We start from the raw sequence: 20,750 nt of genomic DNA, 5'->3' as shown, positions 1-20,750 counted from the left end.
GATGCTGTCTGTGCCAAATGTTGCATTAAAATCACCAAGAATGATGAGTTTTTCAGCGCTGGGAACGTCGGCAATGACAGTATTCAGGTCTTCATAAAATTTATCCTTGATCTCGTCCGGGTTGGTCATCACGGGTGCATAGGCGCTGACAATGGTGACAAATGTCTTTCCCTGAGAAAGGGGGAGTCTCAGCATCATTAGGCGATCATTCACGCCTTTTGAAGGCGTGGCCAGTTGGCTTACAGAGTTGACTTGACTGCGAAGCCAACTCCAGCTTCACGTTTCTCCTCAGGTCCGTGCCCACTCCACAAGAAAGTCTAGTCTGCGCTTCTTTCGTGAATGTCACCCTGTCCTGCCAGCCTGGTCTCAGTCAAGGCAGCAGTGTCGATGTTGTACCTGTTTGGTTCATTTGCAATAAGCGCTGTGCGTCTCTTGGGTCTTTCTGCATTTTCCCTGTCAAGAAGAGTGCGAATGTTCCATGTGGCAATTTTCAAAGGTGCTGTTTTCATCTTTTTTCTGTTGTTTCGACCGCAAAAAGTAGGGCCCCCTCCGATTGCGGTTTGCTGGATGGGCTGACGTGGAGCAGGCAATTTTGACAGGGAGGTGAGCGGTGCGGTCCTAAAGAGGACTGCTCAGTCGCTCAGAGGGCTGCCGGACTCCACTTCTGCTCCTTCCAGCACTGCAAATTCTATTGTGCTAGCCAAGATTTAAAATCTTAGATCAGGAAATATGAGATTAATTATCTTGTTTTAAAAGTTATTTACCAGTTTCTATCTTTGAATTCATGGTATATTCTTAAATTGATCATGAATATGTCTTTTATGCCTCAATTAGTCAGGAAATCTTACAATTGAGTAATTTATTGTTAAAACAAGCTACATTAGCTAGAGTAGCAATTTGTACCATTCTCTTTCACCAAAAATAACTTGTTTCAAGATTCAGTGACATAAACTCGAGTTCAATTGCTTGATTTAAGGATGACACAAAGATTATATATATATATATATATATATATATATATATACACATTTTTATTCAATGGCCCAACATGTTTCACCTATCACGAAATGAAAGTACACTTTGTTTTTCACTGCTCAAACTTGGAAAGAGTTGTCAATAAATGTTGACAGAAATTTCACTTGTCCTGGTTGTGATTTCAGTAAAATCAAGTTTCCTGTTTTAAGATGTATGCTCTGGGATTAAGGACTAGTTTTAAGTTTGGGCCCATGTATTTCAAGATGAGCCAACTTGTTCCAAGTAATGGAATAATCATACTCCACTAGTATTAAGTAGTTTCCACTTAAATGAGTGATTCTATTTCTTGTTCCTTTTTCAGTGTGCTAAAATTGAGAATGCAAAAAAATTGAGTTAAGAATTATTTGCTTCATTTGCATCTTTTTCAAATCCAAGAATTTGGAAGTAATCTTTACAGCTCTTGATTTTTTTGAAGGGTTTAATGGTGGCTGTGTCTGGGGCACCCTCCCCTGATGCGGTGGTGTAGCGGTCTAAGTGTCGGCTTTGAGTTGATGCAGTTGTCCACTGGGGACCAGGGTTCGCGCCTCGGTCTCATCAGATCTGACTATGGCCGGATTCGATGAAGCAGCAATAATTGGCAGTTGGCAAATGCATGCAGTACGAGGGTACTGTTTGAACGAGAATAGGGAGGGATTGGCCACTAAATTGGGAGAGGAAAAATCAGAAATAAATCAAAAAAAAGAATTATTGCTAATATTTGGTGTATTTCACTTATTACTGTGCTGTAGCAAGTCTGATCTTAAGTAATTTGATCTAAAAACCAGCATTTTCTTCTTATTTTAAGCTTTTGAACACTCATCCGAGCCTACTTATTTCAAGTAAAACTATCTTGCTGCATGGACAGATAATTTCACTAGTATTAAGTGCTTTTCTCCTCAAATTCAGTGTTTATTTCTTGTATTTAAGCTCATGTTTTTTGCAGTGAGTGAAGAACGACCATATGGTCTAAGCTGCCTGCCTGTGTGCAGGTTTGTGGCTACAACTGCCAGTGTACCCACACCTGTCGCTTCGTCACGCCCCTACCGCCACAGGACTTTGGGAATAAAAATGGGGTGATGGATGGATGACTGATGACTTGCGTGATGATTCTGTTTAAAGTGAGGAAGAGTTGCACATCATCAACCCCACTCTCTCGTCCGAGACCACCTACTACCAGTGCCAAGACTAAGCGAGACGACTGGCAATGGAGACGGATGCAGATTTTTCCTCAGGGTTTCTTCCTGAAGCTTTTCCCGTAGATGAATATACCCGCAAGGCAGCGGAGGTTTGAAATCAGAGTTGCCCTTCTCCTAGATGAGCTGCCTGACAAGGCTAACGAGCTTCATCTGCCCGGGTTTGAAATCAGAGTTGTCCTTCTCTTAGACTGGCTGCCAACCAAGGTTAACGAGTCCAATCGACCCAGCTGGTGATACCGCCAGAAGCCCGGTCGCCCCCGCAGCAGGCTTTGTGAAAAACAGAAGGTACCACGAGAAGGTGCTGCTGCGGTCACAGTTGCATAGGAGCGGCCTTATGCTAGCATATGTAACAGGAAACCATATGCAAGGTCCTACCTAGCAAGCTAAGTGATGGACCAGCAGCGATCGCTACACCAGGAAGCCAGAGGCCACTACACCGCTTCGCATTCCTTTTGGCAAGTAAAATTGTCAAAATTTTACTTATACACAGACATACATACGTACTGTATTTCACACACATACACATACACACACACACACACACACACACACACACACAAAACGTCTCACCCTAAGGTAGTCCAGTAGTTTGCCATCAGTTTTGCGTAGCCCCACCCACTGGGCGGGGTCAACTGGACCAGAGTACAGGATAGAGGAGGCCATTTCCTGACTGGAGTTACTGGGCTGCAGACAGACAGGTGAAAGACAGAAATACAGACAGTTAGACAGGTTACAGATCGACAGGTTGAAGACAGGAATACAAACAGGTAGACAGGTTACAGACAGACAGGTTGAAGACAGAAAGGTGGAAGACAGAAATACAGACGGGTAGACAGGTTACAGACAGACAGGTTAGAGGCAGAAAGGTGAAAGACAGAAATACAGACGGGTAGACAGGTTACAGACAGACAGGTGAAAGACAGAAATACAGACGGGTAGACAGGTTACAGACAGACAGGTTGAAGACAGAGAGGTGGAAGACAGAAATACAGACGGGTAGACAGGTTACAGACAGACAGGTTGAAGACAGAAATACAGATGGGTAGACAGGTTACAGACAGACAGCTTGAAGACAGAGAGGTGGAAGACAGAAATACAGATGGGTAGACAGGTTACAGACAGAGAGGTTGAAGACAGAGAGGTGGAAGACAGAAATACAGACGGGTAGACAGGTTACAGACAGACAGGTTGAAGACAGAAATACAGATGGGTAGACAGGTTACAGACAGACAGGTTGAAGACAGAAATACAGATGGGTAGACAGGTTACAGACAGACAGGTTGAAGACAGAAATACAGATGGGTAGACAGGTTACAGACAGACAGGTTGAAGACAGAAATACAGATGGGTACACAGGTTACAGACAGACAGGTTGAAGACAGAGAGGTGGAAGACAGAAATACAGACGGGTAGACAGGTTACAGACAGACAGGTTGAAGACAGAAATACAGATGGGTAGACAGGTTACAGACAGACAGGTTGAAGACAGAAATACAGATGGGTAGACAGGTTACAGACAGACAGGTTGAAGACAGAAATACAGATGGGTAGACAGGTTACAGACAGACAGGTTGAAGACAGAAATACAGACGGGTACACAGGTTACAGACAGACAGGTTGAAGACAGAGAGGTGGAAGACAGAAATACAGACGGGTAGACAGGTTACAGACAGACAGGTGAAAGACAGGTATACAAACAGGTAGACAGGTTACAGACAGACAGGTTACAGACAGACAGGTGGAAGACAGACAGGTGGAAGACAGAAGTACAGATGGGTAGACAGGTTACAGACAGACAGGTTGAAGACAGAGAGGTGGAAGACAGAAATACAGACGGGTAGACAGGTTACAGACAGACAGGTGAAAGACAGAAATACAGATGGGTAGACAGGTTACAGACAGACAGGTTGAAGACAGAAATACAGATGGGTAGACAGGTTACAGACAGACAGGTTGAAGACAGAGAGGTGGAAGACAGAAATACAGATGGGTACACAGGTTACAGACAGACAGGTTGAAGACAGAGAGGTGGAAGACAGAAATACAGACGGGTAGACAGGTTACAGACAGACAGGTTGAAGACAGAAATACAGATGGGTAGACAGGTTACAGACAGACAGGTTACAGACAGACAGGTTACAGACAGACAGGTTGAAGACAGAAATACAGATGGGTAGACAGGTTACAGACAGACAGGTTGAAGACAGAGAGGTGGAAGACAGAAATACAGATGGGTAGACAGGTTACAGACAGACAGGTGGAAGACAGAGAGGTGGAAGACAGAAATACAGACGGGTAGACAGGTTACAGACAGACAGGTTGAAGACAGAGAGGTGGAAGACAGAAATACAGACGGGTAGACAGGTTACAGACAGACAGGTTGAAGACAGAAAGGTGGAAGACAGAAATACAGACGGGTAGACAGGTTACAGACAGACAGGTTTCAGACAGAAAGGTGAAAGACAGAAATACAGACGGGTAGACAGGTTACAGACAGACAGGTTGAAGACAGACAGGTTGAAGACAGAAATACAGACGGGTAGACAGGTTACAGACAGACAGGTTGAAGACAGAAATACAGACGGGTAGACAGGTTACAGACAGACAGGTTGAAGACAGAGAGGTGGAAGACAGAAATACAGACGGGTAGACAGGTTACAGACAGACAGGTGGAAGACAGAAATACAGATGGGTAGACAGGTTACAGACAGACAGGTTGAAGACAGAGAGGTGGAAGACAGAAATACAGATGGGTAGACAGGTTACAGACAGACAGGTTGAAGACAGAGAGGTGGAAGACAGAAATACAGACGGGTAGACAGGTTACAGACAGACAGGTTGAAGACAGAGAGGTGGAAGACAGAAATACAGATGGGTAGACAGGTTACAGACAGACAGGTTGAAGACAGAGAGGTGGAAGACAGAAATACAGACGGGTAGACAGGTTACAGACAGACAGGTTGAAGACAGAAATACAGATGGGTACACAGGTTACAGACAGACAGGTTGAAGACAGAAATACAGATGGGTAGACAGGTTACAGACAGACAGGTGGAAGACAGAAATACAGACGGGTACACAGGTTACAGACAGACAGGTTGAAGACAGAAATACAGATGGGTACACAGGTTACAGACAGACAGGTTGAAGACAGAGAGGTGGAAGACAGAAATACAGACGGGTAGACAGGTTACAGACAGACAGGTTGAAGACAGAGAGGTGGAAGACAGAAATACAGACGGGTAGACAGGTTACAGACAGACAGGTTGAAGACAGAAATACAGACGGGTAAACAGGTTACAGACAGACAGGTTGAAGACAGAATACAGACGGGTAGACAGGTTACAGACAGACAGGTGAAAGACAGAAATACAGATGGGTAGACAGGTTACAGACAGACAGGTTGAAGACAGACAGGTGAAAGACAGAAATACAGATGGGTAGACAGGTTAGAGACTGACAGTAGACTGACATATAGACAGTAAACTTCCAGAGGGATGAAAACAAGGTGAACATGAGTGTACATGCTAACATGTCAAACAATTCATTTGCAAGTAAGAAGGCGCAGCCAACAAGGTTTTCAACGTCATGTAGCCAGTGTAAGAACATAAAAACAGGGCAGACATGTACAACTCAGCAGGGTGAAAACCAAACACAGCATTGTTCTGGTTTGCAGCAGCTGGATGTAGCACAAGCTGGGAGATGAGGAGAAAAAAACCTGCCCCAATGCATTAGTAGAGCACAGTGTGATGGGTGGTGCTAGGTTGGATCATTATCATAATGCGGCTGACAAGTGGTTGCTAGATTGGATGGTTAGTATCGTGCAGTTGGATGAGTGGTTACTAAGTTGGACGGTTACCATAGTGCAGTTGGATGAGTAGTTGCTGGGTTGGATGGCATAGAGTTGATACAGCATCTTGCAAACGGTGATGATGCAGGTCCAGACAGTACATATGCTAGATGCCAGGGGGCGCCATGGTCTATACGGTAAAGCTACCACCCAACACACCACAAACACAAGGTTAAACACACACACCTGAACACACACCCACACACACACACACACACACACAGAAGGGGGAAGGAGGGAGATGGCAAATCAGAGGCAAATAATTTAGACTGCTCAATTAAATCACTTATTGAAACTGTCTGTCTGTCATCTGTCTGTTTGTCCCTGTTCTGGCTGTCTGTTTCTGGCTGACCGGTTCTCTACCTCTTTGACAGACACCCAGAGGATATAGGCAGAGACGAACTTAATGATGTGCAGTTCCATTAACCACCAGAAGAGGCGCTGTAGCTCCTGTAGAGAGCGTAGGGAGTGCAGGAACAAGACAGTGAGCCGGTCTACCACCAGACGCCAGGATGAGCGTAGGTCTGGGACAGGAGAAGGGAGGGGAAAGAGAGAAAAAAAAGAAGGAAAGTGAGGAGTGTGAGGAGCACAGAAATACTCAAATGTTTCTGCTGCAAACAATCATGAAGCAAAACGCCTTATAGCTAACACCAATCAGCTAACACCAACCAGCTAACACAAACCAGCTAACACCAATCAGCTACCACTAATCAGCTAACACCAATCAGCTAACACCAATCAGCTACCACTAATCAGCTAACACCAATCAGCTAACAAACACGATCTGCGTTAACAAACAATATGTTAGAGGTACTGTTGTCTGTGTACCATTAATATCAGTATGTACTGTGGTACTATGTTAGAAGTCGTATGATTCCAAATATGAAATGCTCTTTTTACCTGTCATCTGGTCAGAAGGGGTTTCCCTGCTCAACATACATAGATATTCTTCTTCTTCATCCTCTTTCTCATCCTCTCTTCTCTGGTCCTCCTGCCAGCCCCTTTCTTCCTTCAGGGAGTGAGGTGGAGGTCTGGCGAATGACAGGTCCACCAGACTTCCCTCTGCATGGACCAGTCTGGGCAGAGAAAGAGAGGGGGGGGGCATATCTGTTCTTACATGGCTGTGAGAACTTGGCTTTGATAACTCAAAATTAAATGTTAACTGATGATGATAAACACTACTACACTACATCACTACATACATTACACACATGACAATACCGTTGTGAGGGCAATTTATATATGTATGTTGCTTACTTTTAGTCTTTGACCACAGATCAGCTATATTATGGTTACATTGTCTGAATGGATGCCTGGGAGTTCATGTGTAGCAGGACAAAGGTGGTGTTAAATGTGCCTATTCTTACGCCAAATGGTGAGGGCCTGATAACAGAGGGAGGTGTGAAAGCCCTTTGGGTGTCACAAGAAGCGGTCCTGGAAGGTCTTGACAGTAGGTGAGGACAAAGGGAGATGACCTCTTGGAACAATAAACAAGTTCTGTTACCCAACAGGTGGACAGTTCACCCCGATAAGTTATCTCCTCCATGACAGGATGAGGGAGAGACTCTAAGTATGCACCATTGTGATAGAAACTACCTCCTCTCCATGGCAAAAGAGACTCTGGGTACACGTCATTGTGATCAAAGCAATTGGCATTGTTCTGCTGCATGGTATAAAGATGGTGTGCTCTGAGACCAGGGCATGCACAAGCGTCTGAGGTTGTGCATCTGTTCATTGAACATATATTAAAATCGTGGAACAATACTGTAAGAGATTTTTGTCTTGCTCCTCATTTATTATCAGAGTGGAATTAAATAATTGCCATGGCAATTTAGGGGCTCGTCCGGGATGCCTAATCCTACTCTTCTTTGACCCACTCTCTGCACGGATTAAATCTGGCCAGCCAGTCTGGTGAAGGGATTGAAAAATCGCCTAAGACCCAGGAAGTCTACCTCCCCTGAAGACAGCTCGTAGCCAACTCCTGGGGTTGAGAAGAGACTGTTGTGAGATTGTGGGGGAAGGAATTGTGTGATACGGCTTTTTATTTAACTGAGGATACAGCATTGAAAACCACGTGAAGACGTCTGAAGGTAATACCATTCACTTAGGGGTAACGACCCATTGGCAAAGGAAATAATGAATAGTGTCAATTGAATGGTCATGATAGGAAATTTCCAGGTAAGAGTGACTGCAGATTAGAAGAATGGGGAAGAAACAAAGTACTTTTGACTGACAAGTCTTGTCTGACAGGACGTATAAAAATTATGTGTGAAAGGCATGGTAATGACTCCTGTAAACAGCTTTCAATATTGGAACTGAAATTTGGATTTCCTGAGACTGGTAGTTTTACTGTAAAACAGCTGCAAAAAAAAAAAAAACAACTAAAAAAAAATAAACTGCAGGATAAGGATAAGATGGGAAAATATGAAAAAAGGACAGGTAAAGTGATCTTAAGCATTGATGATGTGGAAAGAGGAAACAGAAAAGAAATAGGCAAAATAATAGTGAGAAGAGATGTAAGGGTGGGGTGGCAATTAATCACTGTCCTCGGCTTTCACAGAAGGACCTGGATCTCCTCCCTGTCTCAGCCGCTCATCAGAGACCCGCAGACCGGCAGCAACCTGCCACAGACCAACAGCAGCCTGCCTGTCTATATCCAGAAGCCTGAGAAGAGCGGGCTGAAGCAGCAGAGTCTGTGGCGTGGAGCCCAGCGACCGCCCCACCCCCACACCAGGTGGATACAGCCGGGATAAAACTGACCATCATAACTGGGCAGACATGCAGATTATTGGAGCCATGCAGAGGGACTACATGGCAGAATGAGAGACAGTTTCCCAGCCACCGTGAGATGGGGGACAATAAAGACGATATCACACACACACACACCAACACATGACAGCCAAAGGGCATTCAACGTGACAAAAGTGAGCACATTTGAGAATGTACCGGAAATGATTTGAGAAGTGCCAGAGAAAAAAAAGTACTTTTTGGTTGACTCTGGAGCTAAGGTTTCGGTAATAAAACAAAATGGAGTTTCAATTCCCCCGAAATTGAGTGGTAGATATAATGAAACTGTAGGAGCATCAGGTGTTGCAGTGAGAGAATTATATACCACGCCACTGTCAGTCTTCACAGAAGACGGTGACAGAAAAAACACTCTTCTCTTTTCCAAATGTTGCCCTGTAAATCTGCTGGCCAGAGATGTGATGTGTGCATTGGGCTTGGTATGGCATTGTACAGAGGAAGGAATTAAGGTCACTAGAGTATCAGACATCCCAGGTCAGTATGTGCAATTAGGACGTGGCAGGCCATTATACATATGTGATCTGCTGCTGTTGGGGCCGAGATCAATAACCTCTGATTTGCTTAAAATGGCCCATACGCGCATGTCACCACAGCACACATTCACAGAAGACTCTGATTTGCATATCACAGCCAATGTAAGTGAAGGAGTTGATGAGGAATTTGAGAAAGTTTGGTTGAGACAAGGAAAAGGCAATGATCTTATGCCGAGTGATTGGATGTATCGGGATGATGATACTATGTGTGCATTGACAGTTGTGCTGACCCCTGCCATACGTAACTCAGCCCCACTCCCACTGGGTGTGTAACTCAACAACGTATGTGCCTGTAGTCAAAACGGTTGACACCCAGTGGGAGGATTTAGGGCCAGGTTCACTCAGTGTTCACAAGACCACATGTGGGAGACAAGGGGAGAAGGAGTGCAATACTCACCCCGAATGTAAGCATATAGATGTCCATTTCAGCGCACTTTTATGGAAAACTGACTGTGCATTTCACACAACAATTAACTCACCACAGTTATTAACAATTAACTCACCACAGCAAGAACTGCCACAAATGTTATGGGCTACAAATAATCAGGATGTGGGGATTATTGGGTCACTCCTATGCGCTGTGACCCTACCAATCTCATCTTTCCCACTTTCTCTACTCACATTGAGCAGGTGGTGACGGGAGGGCTCTGGAATTGCCGGTCTGTGGTGCTGAAAGCAGAGTTTTTCTCAGGCTAGGCATCCTCGCTCTCCCTCAACTTTCTTGCTCTAACTGAGACCTGGATCAAGTCAGAAACACTACCACACCCACAGCTCTGTCTGATGTGTACTCTTTTTCTCACACTCCCAGAGCTGGGAGGCGGAGCGGTGGTACTGGCCTGCTAATTTCCCTGAAATGGAAATACTCTCTTGTTTCCATTCCACAATTTTCTCCGCACTCTTCTGAATTCCATGCTGTTACCCTCTCTTATCCAGTCAAACTCACCATCGTGGTTGTGTACCGCCCACCAGGCCCCCTTGGTGAGTTTCTGGAGGAGCTTGACACACTTGTCTCGCACTTCCCTGTTGATGACTCTGCACTTATCCTTCTCGGTGACTTCAACATGCACATTGACAAGCTAGATCCTCTTCTCTCTTTCCTATCCTCCTTTGACCTTCACATTTTACCCTCTCCTCCTACCCACAAGGCCGGCAACCAGCTGGACCTTATCTTTACGAGACACTGTCCTATTTCCAATCTCTCTGTTATTCCCCTCCAGCTCTCTGACCACTATTTCATGTCCTACTCTCTCTCCCTCTCTTCTCCCCCCTTAGCCCCTTCCCCTACCCACATGGTTTCCACCCGTAGACACCTCCGCTCTCTCTCCGCCACTGATCTTTCTTCCTCTGTTACCTCTATCCTCCCTACACCTGAATCTTTCTCTCTCCTACCCCCTGACACTGCTACTGATCTTCTTCTCTCTACCCTTTCCTCTTCTCTGAACAATCTCTGTCCCCTCACCTCCAGGCCTGCACGCCCAACTCCACCTGCCCCTTGGCTGTTCAACTCAGTACGTACTGACAGACGGAGCCTGACAGTGGCAGAGCACAAATGGAGAAAAGGCAAACTCCCAGAGGACCTTCTCAACTTCCAATTTCTTCTTTCCACTTTCTCTTTCTCCCTTTCTGCTGCTAAAGCTGCCTTCTATCACTCTAAAGTCCTATCTCCTGCCTCCAATCCTAAGAAACTCTTTGAAATCTTCTCTACACTTCTTCAACCCCCACCTCCTCCTCTTACTTCCTCCCTTCTCCCTGATGACTTTGCTAACTTTGACAAGAAGGTAAACGACATCAGATCCCCCTTTTCTCACCACTCGGTTAGCGCTCCTTTTACTAGCCCACCCTCTGCACCCTCCCTCAACTCTCCATGTCCCACCCTATCCCACCTCGCTCCCCTCTCCCCCGACAAGGTCCTCATCCTCATCACATCCAGTCGCCCCACCACATAATCCCTTGACCCGGTCCCCTCCCCTCTTCTTAGTCTATAGCACCTGAACTCCCTCCCTTTCTAACCCACCTCATCAACACCTCCCTCCAGGCAGGATGCTTTCCATCTGCCTTCAAGACCGCTCGAGTCACCCCCTTTCTCAAGAAACCATCACTTAACCCCCCTGATGTCAAAAACTACAGACCGATTTCCCTTCTATCCTTTCTATCCAAAACTGTTGAACGTGCTGTCTTTAACCAACTTCCTTTGTACCTCAACAGAGACGGCCATCCTTGCAGTGACAGAATTGCTGCACTCTGCGAGAGCAACCTTTCCCTCCTCTGGCCTGATACTCCTGGACATGTCAGCTGCGTTCGACACAGTGAACCACCAGATCCTCCTCTCTACCCTCGTGGGGCTGGGTGTCACAGGCTCTGTACTCTCAATATTTGTATCCTACCTCTCGGGTCACTTCAACCAGGTGACATGGAGGGGATCTGTGTCGGAGCCTTGCAGACTGACTACAGCTGTTCCACAAGGTCTGTGATATATCTGCACACATCGACAGTGCTGCACTTGATTTGGTGCTGTTCTATTGTGCTGGGCTCGATTGGTGATGCCTGCGGGCTCTGGGTTGTTTGATCGGGTCTGCCTGTGATGCTGTGTTAGTCTAAATAAAGAATGCAACGTAGAGGTTGTGTCGAGCGATAGCGCTGTGTCCTGACGTGATTTCTAAACACAATATTGGCGACGAGGATGGCTGATATCTCTCTCCCACCACCTGCCCCCTTCCTGGCGTTACCTGGCGAGCCTCCGGTACCATGGACTCACTGGCTATGTAGTTTTGAAAATTACATCATCGGCTCAGGGCTCGACGACGTGAGCCAGGCTAGGAAGATGGCTCTGTTGCTACACTGCTTGGGAGCAGAGGGTCATCGTGTGCCCGGGACTCTGGGGAACGTCACAAACTTTGACGAAGCTGTGGGACTTATGAGCACCCATTTCGCTGCTCCACAGAGTGCCCTCCTTCGGCGATTTATATTCCGTCAGCGACACCAACTGCCTGGTGAGTCTGTGCAGCAGTACGTAGCTAATTTGCGAGGGCTAGCTAGCTCATGCAAGTTTGGCGCGCTTCAGGACGAGATGGTTCGCGACCAGCTTATCGAACACACCAACAACGCAAAGGTGCGTGAGACTCTCCTGCTGGAAAAAGACGATCTGCTGCTGTCCAGAGCAATTACCATCGCAATACAAGTTGAGGGAGCAGCTGAGTGTGCTGCTATGCTAAATACACAGCAAGTGGCCACCTCCAGTCAAGCTGCCAACGACTTCTCCCTCTACTCACGGCTGCCCCTCGGGACGCAACCCAGCCAGAGCGAGGCGGGCGCCGACTCCACTGAGGACGTCCTGCAACTGCAACGACAGCGTTCTCGGCCCCGCCCTCAACAGTCCTGTGGTAACTGTGGATCTCGGTCTCATGTTTCAAGGGCTCAGAACTGCCCTGCCCGTGGCCAGACATGCCGTAGCTGCGGTAAGCAAAATCACTTTGCCAACGTCTGTCGATCTTCCCCGGCTGGGTCAGAGGGCCACACCCCCCAGTCTTCAACCGCCGTCATTCACAAGGTGAGCTCTGGGCCAGTGTCATTCAAATCATGCACAGTCAACATTAATGATGTGTGCATCCCCCTGCTGTTGGACACTGGTGCAGGTGTTTCTCTCCTGAATGTTGATACCTACAGTCAATTTTTCGGTTCACTGCCACTGTCTGCACCCTCAGCTGTCCTCTGTGGGTATGGTGACTCCAAAATCGATCTGGTTGGCTCTCTCCAAGTGACTGTCCGCTATGGAACCAAGCTGGTGCCCAATGCAGTTTTTCATGTGGCACGCCGTGGGGCCAACCTGATGGGCCTGGACCTGTTCTCCGCTCTGGGGTTCTCCCTCTTAGACACAAGGGGGGCAGCAATCCTGACTGTTGCCACGCCTTGGCAGCAGAAGTGGCCATCGCCGTTTATGGGGCTGGGCTGCCTCTCTGCCTTTGCCCATCAACCTCTCCTCAACCCCGCTGTGAAATCTGTCATCCAACCACTGCGCCGCATCCCGTTGGCTCTCCGTGATGGGGTCTCCGCCTAGCTGCAACAACTGCTGGAAGCTGGCATCATTGAACCGGTGGACGCATCACCTTGGGTCTCAAACCTCGTGGTGGCTAAGAAGAAGTCGGGGGGCCTGCGTGTCTGCATCGATCTACATGCAGTAAATAAGGCAGTGGTCCCTGATAAGTATCCACTGCCCACCTCAGAAGAACTCACTGCTCAGTTCTATGGCTCTGAGGTGTTCTCCAAGCCCGACCTCAGACAGGGGTACTTACAGGTGCCCCTCCACCCCAGCAGCCGAAACCTCACAGCCTTTGTGACACATGCAGGAGTGTTTCGCTACACCAGGATGCCTTTCGGTCTCAGCTCCGCCCCTAGCTGCTTCCAGAAAATCATGGTCTCCATGCTGTCTGGCATACTGGGCGTGGCCATTTATCTGGACGATATAGTGGTACACGGGCCCACCAGTGAAATCCACGACGAGCGCCTCAACATGGTCTTCGCAGCCCTGTCCAAGCACAAGCTAACTCTCAATGCTGAGAAATGTGTCCTCTCTGTGCCAGTCATCGAGCTCGTGGGGTTCCGGCTGTCAGCGAGCAGTGTAACTCCACTACAATCCAATGTGGATGCCATTCAGGTCATCCCTGAGTCCAGCTCGGCCGCCCAGGTCGCTTCCTTCCTGGGTATGACAAGTTACTACCTGAGGTTTCTTCCCCAGTACTCTGCAACCACAGCCCCCCTGCGCCAGCTGCTGCGTAAGGACGAGCCATGGGTGTGGTCAAAGGCATGCAGTGACGCTGTGCGTGATCTCAAGACTCAACTGACTTCACCACCAATGTTGGCTCACTTTGACATCTCCAGCTCCACCTTTGTGACCTGTGACGCGTCAGCCACAGCGATAGGGGCTGTGCTGTCTCAAACCCAGAACGGTGTGGAGAAGCCTATCGCCTTCGCCTGCCGTGCCCTCAACCTGACCGAGCAGCGGTACTCCGTGGGTGAGCGTGAGGCATTAGCCTGCATCTGGGCTTCTGAAAGGTGGCACCTCTACCTCTATGGCCGCTCCTTCACCCTCAGGACAGATCACCAGGCCCTGACAGCGCTGCTGTCCACATCTGGGACAGGCCACAAACCCCTGAGGCTGCACCGCTGGTCTGACCGTCTCCGCCAGTACAACTTCAGCCTGCAGTTAACCCCAGGCAGAGACAATGTTGTCGCCGACCTGCTGTCTCGCTCTGTCTCCACCCCAGCTCCAAAGACGGACACTGACTGTGTGGAAAAGGACATTGTCCAAACGCTACACACACCCCTTCAGGCCACTGTCTCTCTGCAGGAGCTGAGGGCAGCCTCCGAACAGGACCCTGTCCTCTCCCAGCTCCGCACCTACATCCAGAACGGCTGGCCTCACAAGGTCCCAGAGGAGCTGGCTGCGTTCGCCCGAGTCAGACAGGAGCTCTCCTGCTGGAACGACACCTGCCTGGCACGTGGGTTTTGCACAGTGGTCCCAGCTGCTTCCGTGCGCGTGTTTTGAATATGGCGCATGAAGGCCACCAGGGCATTGTGAAACTGAAACAGCGCTGCCGAGACCTGGTGTGGTGGCCGGGGATAGACAGAGATATTGAGGCTCTGGTGAAGGACTGTTCTGCCTGCTTTGTGAGTGGCAAGACTGGCCACCAGGCTCCCCCACTGCAACCTCTCACCTGGCCCTCTCAGCCCTGGGAACACCTGCAGTTGGACATTTGTGGTGAGATCCATGGAGTTCCCCACCACCAACGCTTCATGGTGGTCGCCTACGATCTACGCTCAAAATGGCCTGAACTCACCACTTCCGGCACTGTGACCTCACAGATCATCATTGACTTCCTGGACTCTCTCTTCTCTCGCTGGGGCCTCCCAAAGACCATCACCACTGACAACGGTCCTCAGCTGGTCTCTGCTGAGTTCACTGCTTATCTGGAAAACAAGGGCATCCATCATATACGCACTGCGTATTACCACCCCCAGGCCAATGGCGGCGTTGAACGTTTTCACCAGTCACTGAAGAACGGCCTCAGAGCACACATGGCCCAAGGGTGCTCTTTCACGCAGGCCATCCGTCACACTCTGCTGCACTATCGGGCCACACAGCACTCGACCACAGGCGTCTCCCCAGCCTCTCTCATGCTAGGCCGGGAACTGTGCATGCCCCTTGACGGGCTCCGCCCCTCCACACCCCAGGCACCTCCCTCTGGGGTCAGAGCCTCAGTCACTCATCAGCAGACGCGGATGAAGCAACGGTTTGACCAGTCAAAACGAACCAGGGTGCCAGACATCAATGTGTCAGACTGGGTCAGGGTCCGCAGGCCCCACAGGGACAATAAAATGGCTTCATACTGGTCCTCTCCTCTCCAAGTCACCCGTCAGCTGGGCCCAGCCACCTACCTCCTCAGCGATGGCACTCGGTGGCACTCCAGTCGTCTGCGGAAGGTGTCAGCTCCACCACACACAGCTGGTGACACAACCTTAGCCATTCCCTCAGCATGGCGAGACGCCCCGCAGCTTCATGCAACTCCTACACGGGCCCCAGACATTCCTGGGCCTCAGCTTCCCCTGCCTTCCCCCTCCCCACCTCGGCCTGCCCAGCCTCAGGCCGCCTCGCGACCTGTTCGCACACGTTTACGCCCTGGCCACCTAGAGGACTTTGTGTCAACCTTTCATGTTTGAAATCCTGCCGGGGGGGGGGGATGTTATATCTGCACACATCGACAGTGCTGCATTTGATTTAGTGCTGTTCTATTGTGCTGGGATCGATTGGTGATGCGTGCGGGCTCTGGGTTGTTTGTTAGTCTAAATAAAGAATGCAACGTAGAGGTTGTGTCGAGCAACAGTGCTGTGTCCTGACGTGATTTCTAAATACAATAGTTTGGTTCTGGGTCCTCTCCTTTTCTCCATGTACACGACATCCCTGGTTGTGTTATTCGCTCACATGACTTCTCTTACCATTGTTATGCCGATGACACACAGCTGATCTTGTCTCTTCCTTCCTCTGAAACACAAGTAGAGACACGCATTGCTGCGTGCTTGACTGACATCTCGGAGTGGATGGCAACACACCACTCGAGTCTCCATCTGGACAAGACAGAGCTGATGTTCCTCCTGGGGAAAGGTTGCCTGCACCGAGACCTGGCCATCACCATTGACAACACCGTGGTGACGCCAAATCGGACTGTGAGGAATCTGGGTGTGATCCTGGACGACCAACTGTCATTTGCTGCAAACGTTGCATCAGTTGCATGCTCCTGCAGATTTCTCCTCTATAACATCAGGAGGATTCGCCCATTCCTCACTGACGAGATGGCACAGGTGCTCATCCAGGCTCTGGTCATCTCTCGGCTGGACTACAGCAACTCCCTCCTTGCTGGTGCCCCAGCATCGGCCATCAGACCTCTGGAGCTTGTTCAGAAAGCTGCAGCTCGTCTGGTGTTCAACCGCCCTAAGTTCTCCCACACACCTCCCCTTCTCATGTCCCTACACTGGCTCCCAGTAGCTGCTCGCATCCAGTTTAAGACTCTGGTGCTAGCCAACAGGGCAGTGAAAGGAACAGCTCCTTCCTATCTCCAGGCCATGGTCAAGCCCTACAACCCCGCCCGACCACTTCGCTCTGCTGCCTCGGGATGCCTGGTTGCCCCGTCGCTCAAAGGCCCCTGCTGCCCATCGACCCGGTCCCGGCTCTGTTCTGTCCTGGCCCTACAGTGGTGGAATGAACTCCCCACTGATGTCAGGACAGCAGAGTCGCTGCCCGTCTTTGAGCGCAGGTTGAAAACTCACCTCTTCAAGAACTACTACCCAGTTACTTGTTCTTAGCACTTATTGTATTCACTCATTTAAAAAAAAAACTCTTTCTAGCAGTTTTACTTTAGCACTGGTTTTGCTCTTATATGCTCGTTTAGAGAGAAGATGCACTTATGACCTCTGGTGACTAGTAGTTCTCCTGATTTCCTACGTTAAATGATGCACTTATTGTAACTCGCTTTGGATAAAAGCATCGGCTAAATGACTGTAATGTAATGTAATGTAATGTAATGTAATGTAATGGATTAGTTAAAGGGGCTGCACCCCTCCATGTGACAACCAAGATAGACAGAGAGCTATCAACAGAGGAAGTGATACGAGCACAGATAGACAGAGAAATATCAACAGAGACAGTGACACAAGCAATTAAATCCATGCAGAGCAACAAAGCTCCGGGTCTGGATGGTGTCTCAATTGAAATGTACAAAGAATTTGCTACCAAGCTGGCACCGATACTTAACCTGTTGTATCAGGAAATTCTTAACCAACAGAAATCACCGCAAACTATGATACAGGCAATCATATCAGTGTTACTTAAAAAAGACAAAGATCCCCTACTGTGTGGCTCCTATTGTCCTGTAAGCTTGTTGAACTGCGACTACAAAATCCTCACAAAAATCTTGGTCACCCCTATTTAAACTGTAGTCCCAATGGTTGTTAACCCTGATCAAACTGGTTTTATACCAGGCAGGCAGTCATTCTATAACATGCGCTGCCAATTTAATGTACTGTACACACCACATTCCATAGAACAGAAGAAAGTAGTGATTTCTTTAGACACTGAGAAGGCATTTGACCACATCAAATGGCAATATCTATTCGCTGTTCTAGAAAGGTTTGGCTTTGGTTCAGCATTCCTAGCATGGGTTGAAATATTATATTGCTCACTGACACCCGCAGTGCAGATGAATAATACTATGTCTTTTATTTTTCACTCCATAGGGGCTGCAGACAGGGCTGCAGCCTCTCTCTTTACCTGTTCAATTTGGTAATTGATCCACTCACTATAGCTCTTAGAGCAGAGGATGGCATTAAAGATATCTCACGAGGTGGTAAATTGCGTAAGGTATCACTTTATGCAGATGACCTGTTGTTATATATATCCAACCCAATAGAATCCATACCAAGACTATTACTTACCCTGGATAACTTTGGTCGACTGTCAGGTTATAAGATAAACTATTAAAAGAGCTTGCTTTTTCCGATTAAGCACACTGATAAAGACTACTCTAGCTTTCCATTTAGACTTGAACATAATGTATTTACATATTTAGGAATCAAAGTCACTCATACAATGGTGACGTTATATAACCATAAATTTAAAACACTAATAGAATGAACAAAACAAGATTTTAAAAAGTGGTCCACGCTACCAATTTCATTAGCGGGCCGCATTAATATAGTTAAAATGACAGTCTTACCCAGAGTTCTCTGTCTTTTTCAAATGATTCCCATATTCATACCTAAGACAACTTTTCAACAACTAGAAAGATTAATTTCATCATTCATCTGGAACAATTCAAAGCCCAGGATGAAGAAAATATACTTGGAGGTCCCTAAGGAGACAGGGGGATTAGGCTTGCCTAACTTTATTTGTTACTACTGGGCTGCGAACATTGTAAAACTTTTACATTGGGCATTTACATATAAGAATCAACAGGGTGCAGATTGGGTTCACACGGAGCTCTTATCCAATCCTTTACTGATATTCACCTCTCCACTACCACATAATGCTAACATACAAATAACAAACCTGGTGGTTAAAGCTTCACTTAGGATATGGCTCCAGTTTAGGAGGCATTTTGGATTAAAGCATGCTAGCGGTCTTTTTCCAGTAGCAAATAATCAATTCTTCTCGTCATCTGTGTTAGATAACGCATTTCAACACTGGCATAGAAATGGACTGGTGTTTTTCTGTGATCTATTTAAAGATGGAACATTCGCCTCATTTGAAACACTTACCAAAGACCATAACATACCCAGATCCCATTTTTTTAGATACCTTCAAATCCGTAGTTTTGCCAAGAAAGTGTTTCCCTCATTTCCATCTGCCAACCAGGAGCCAATTAGATAGTATTCTAGAGATGGATCCCTTTGGGAAAAAAATGGGTCTCTATAATTTACACACTGATACAGGGATTGAAACAGATATCCTGGGACAAAACAAAAACTGCATGGGAGAGAGATTTGGGTGTAGAGCTTTCTGAAGAGGCATGGCGGGACAGCTTAACTCGTATACATACGTCCTCATTGTGTATACGACATGGGTTAATTCAGCTTAAGGTGCTTCACCGTCTTCACTACTCGGGGGACAAGCTTGCCAGAATCTTTCCCACCACAGACTCTGGCTGTCCGAGGTGCAGCCATAGTCCAGCCTCGGTGGGACACATGTTCTGGGCATGCCCCTCCCTCAACAGATATTGGGGACAGATATTTAATGTATTCTCACATATCTGTAAACAGACAATAAGCCCTGACTTTCACACAGCCATCTTTGGCACACCGCCCCCTAACTGTAAGGTCACAACCTTGCAGGCAAATGCTCTAGCATTTGCTTCATTGCTAGCACGCAGACTTATCCTATTTAACAGGAAGTCGAATAAAGCTCCATCATTTTTGCAGTGGTTAAGGGAGGTGCTGTGCTTTCTACCTTTAGAAAAGTGCCGATATAAAATATGTAAAACCCGCAAAAACTTTTCTTTGACCTGGAGTCCTTTCAGACTTTATTGAAGGTTTTCCCTTTTATTGAATGTACCTTTTTTTTTATACCTGGTTGTAACAACAATACTTATAGATATATGTGTGCAACTTTATATCGTCTTCAAAAACATGGTTATTATGTGGAATTGGAATAAGAACTCCCTGCATAGTCCTTTTTTTCTTTTTTCTTGAGCCTGGGGACGGGTGGGGGGATTCTTACATTTTTTGGTGTTGTTGGTGTGTCTTGTATACCTGTTCCAAAAAACCTGAAAATCGGAAAAAAACAAAACAAAACAAAAACAGAAATGTGGACCAGGATGCCACAAGGTTATGCAGGGTCCCCAGCAGTTTACTCGCAGGTTTTGCATGCAAGTCTGGAGACCTTCGATCTTCCAGCAGGGAGCATGCTGATACAGTATGCTGATGATTTGATGATCTGTTCATCAACAAAATAAGCTTGTGAGACTGGTACCATTGTCTTGCTAAAACATCTAGTAGAACAAGCCCACAAGACCAGTCTGAGTAAATTGCAATTTGTCTAGGGAAAAGTCACCTTTCTAGGACACGAGATCTCTTAAAAAAAAAAAAATGATAAAAATGAAAAAGGGCAAAACATTGAGCTCCAAATGAGTGGAAGCCAGCCGCAAAATTCCAAAACCTTGAACTAAGAAACAATTGACGTAATTTTTGGGGATGACACGCTATTGTAGACAGTGGATCTGTGATTGTGATTGTGTGTGTGTGTGTGTGTGTGTAGGCTCCACTATTGACTATCATGCATGGCCATGGACTAAAACCAAATGGCAATGT

At 47.3% G+C, this 20,750-nt stretch overlaps 1 protein-coding gene across 2 annotated transcripts in view; it reads right to left on the bottom strand.

The window, feature by feature from the left end:
- Positions 1–20,750, bottom strand: part of LOC130129961 (piezo-type mechanosensitive ion channel component 2-like) — a 203,520-nt gene that overhangs the window by 128,642 nt on the left and 54,128 nt on the right. For both annotated transcript variants that reach the window (XM_056299667.1, XM_056299668.1), the window contains 4 exons: positions 6,961–7,136; positions 6,424–6,584; positions 6,070–6,246; positions 2,781–2,894 (listed from right to left, as the gene is read on the bottom strand). In XM_056299667.1, the coding sequence (XP_056155642.1) occupies positions 2,781–2,894; positions 6,070–6,246; positions 6,424–6,584; positions 6,961–7,136 (628 nt within the window). The remainder of the gene's footprint in view (positions 1–2,780; positions 2,895–6,069; positions 6,247–6,423; positions 6,585–6,960; positions 7,137–20,750) is intronic.

The sequence above is a fragment of the Lampris incognitus genome, chromosome 19, assembly GCF_029633865.1.
Source record: "Lampris incognitus isolate fLamInc1 chromosome 19, fLamInc1.hap2, whole genome shotgun sequence".
Classification (NCBI taxonomy): Eukaryota; Metazoa; Chordata; class Actinopteri; order Lampriformes; family Lampridae; genus Lampris; species Lampris incognitus.
The sequence above is the reverse complement of the archived record's forward strand: the minus strand, read 5'-3'. Positions and strand labels throughout refer to the sequence as shown.